At 59.7% G+C, this 1,595-nt stretch overlaps 1 protein-coding gene across 1 annotated transcript in view; it reads left to right on the plus strand.

The window, feature by feature from the left end:
- LOC113980150 (heat shock factor protein 1-like) overlaps positions 1–1,595 on the plus strand; it is a gene marked incomplete at its 5' end in the record, with an annotated part of 5,038 nt that overhangs the window by 286 nt on the left and 3,157 nt on the right. The window contains 2 exons of the mRNA XM_027707384.1: positions 192–253; positions 1,351–1,447. Coding sequence (XP_027563185.1) covers positions 192–253; positions 1,351–1,447 — 159 coding nt within the window. The remainder of the gene's footprint in view (positions 1–191; positions 254–1,350; positions 1,448–1,595) is intronic.

Genomic DNA, 1,595 nt, shown 5'->3' on the forward strand with positions numbered 1-1,595 from the left:
TCCCAGAGCTCTTTCTCTCCAGTTTTTCCCTGTTTTCCTCCTCCCAGCGCTCTTTCTCTCCTTGTTTTCCCTGTTTTTCTCCTCCTGGAGCTTTTCCTCCCCAGTTTTTCCCTGTTTCCCTCCTCCCTCAGCTCCTTCTCCCCCTTTTCCCAGCCCCCCCTCACAGCTTTTCCCTCTTTTCCCCCCCGCAGCTCATCCAGTTCCTGATTTCCTTGGTGCAATCCAACCGAATTCTCGGGGTCAAGAGGAAGATGTGAGTCTGCATTCCCACATCCACGGAAAAATTCCAGGGGGACAAAGGCAGAGTTGGGATCCCCCAGATCCCCGGGAGCCTCGCAGGGGGCAGGACTGGGAATCCTGGGATTTTGGAGGTGGATTCCTCCCCCTCCCCCTGGTTTTTCCCGGCGGTTCCCATGCAAGGCGCTGGATCCCATCCGTGTTCCCGCTCCCGGCTCATCCCGGGGTTCCTGTGGAATGGCAGGGCTGGCTCTGGGCACCATCTGGCAGCGGCTTAATTAGCGTTAATGAGCAGGGGGGAGGTGGAAATGATGGATCTGGGGAGGACAAACGGCTCCTCCAGAGCCCTCAGCCTCTGGAAAAGATGGATGGGATGATCCCCCCGTGCCTGGAGCAGTGGGAATGTCACAGGGAAGCAGGCACAGCTCCGGCACAACACGAGGGGGAGACCAGGGGCTGAGAAAAGCCCTCCCAGGCCTCAGGATTCACATTCCCGGGATTCACATTCCCGCTCGGCAAAGCGCAGCCCCGGGGGCTCCCTGTGCTCCCCAATCTCAGGGAATCCTGGAATCAGGGAATCACGGGGTGGTTTGGGTGGGAAGGGACCTGAATTCCCAGTCAGTGCCACCCCCTGCCATGGGCAGGGACACCTTCCCATATCCCAGGGTGATCCAGCCTGGCCTGGGACATTTCCAGGGATGGGGCAGCCACAGCTTCTCTGGGAATTCCAGCCCAGCCCCTCCCCACCCTCCCAGCCAGGAATTCCTTCCCAATATCCCATCTAACCCTGGGAAGCCATTCCCTGTGTGCTGTCCCTCCAGCCCTTGTCCCCAGTCCCTCTCCAGCTCTCCTGGAACCCCTTCAGGCCCTGGAAGGGGCTCCAAGGTCTCTCCCTGGGTTTTCCCTTCTCCAGGATCCCTGTCCTGGTTCCCTGTGGCCCATCCCGGTCTCCTCCTGCCCCTCTGGATTCACCCAGACCTGGCACAGCTGTCCCTTGTCCCCGGGAAGGGCTCTGTGGGGTGGGATGGGGTGGGATGGGACGGGATGGGATGAGATGTTCCCGATCCCTGGGATCCAGTGTGTAACTCCGGTGTTTCTTGGGAATTCCCGCAGCCCCCTGATGTTGAACGACAGCAGTTCAGCACATTCCATGCCCAAGTACAGCCGCCAGTATTCCCTGGAGCACGTCCATGGATCATCCCCCTACGCAGTGAGTGCTCCCAGAGCGGGAGGGGACCTGGATCTGTGGGAACAAGGACCTGGATTTATGGGAAGGGAACAAGGCCCTGGGTTTGTGGAGAGGGAACAAGAACCTGGATTTGTGGAGAGGGAACAAGGCCCTGGATTTGTGGGAGGGG

This window comes from Neopelma chrysocephalum, unplaced genomic scaffold, assembly GCF_003984885.1.
Source record: "Neopelma chrysocephalum unplaced genomic scaffold, ASM398488v2 Primary Assembly neopelma1_92757, whole genome shotgun sequence".
NCBI classification, from domain to species: Eukaryota; Metazoa; Chordata; class Aves; order Passeriformes; family Pipridae; genus Neopelma; species Neopelma chrysocephalum.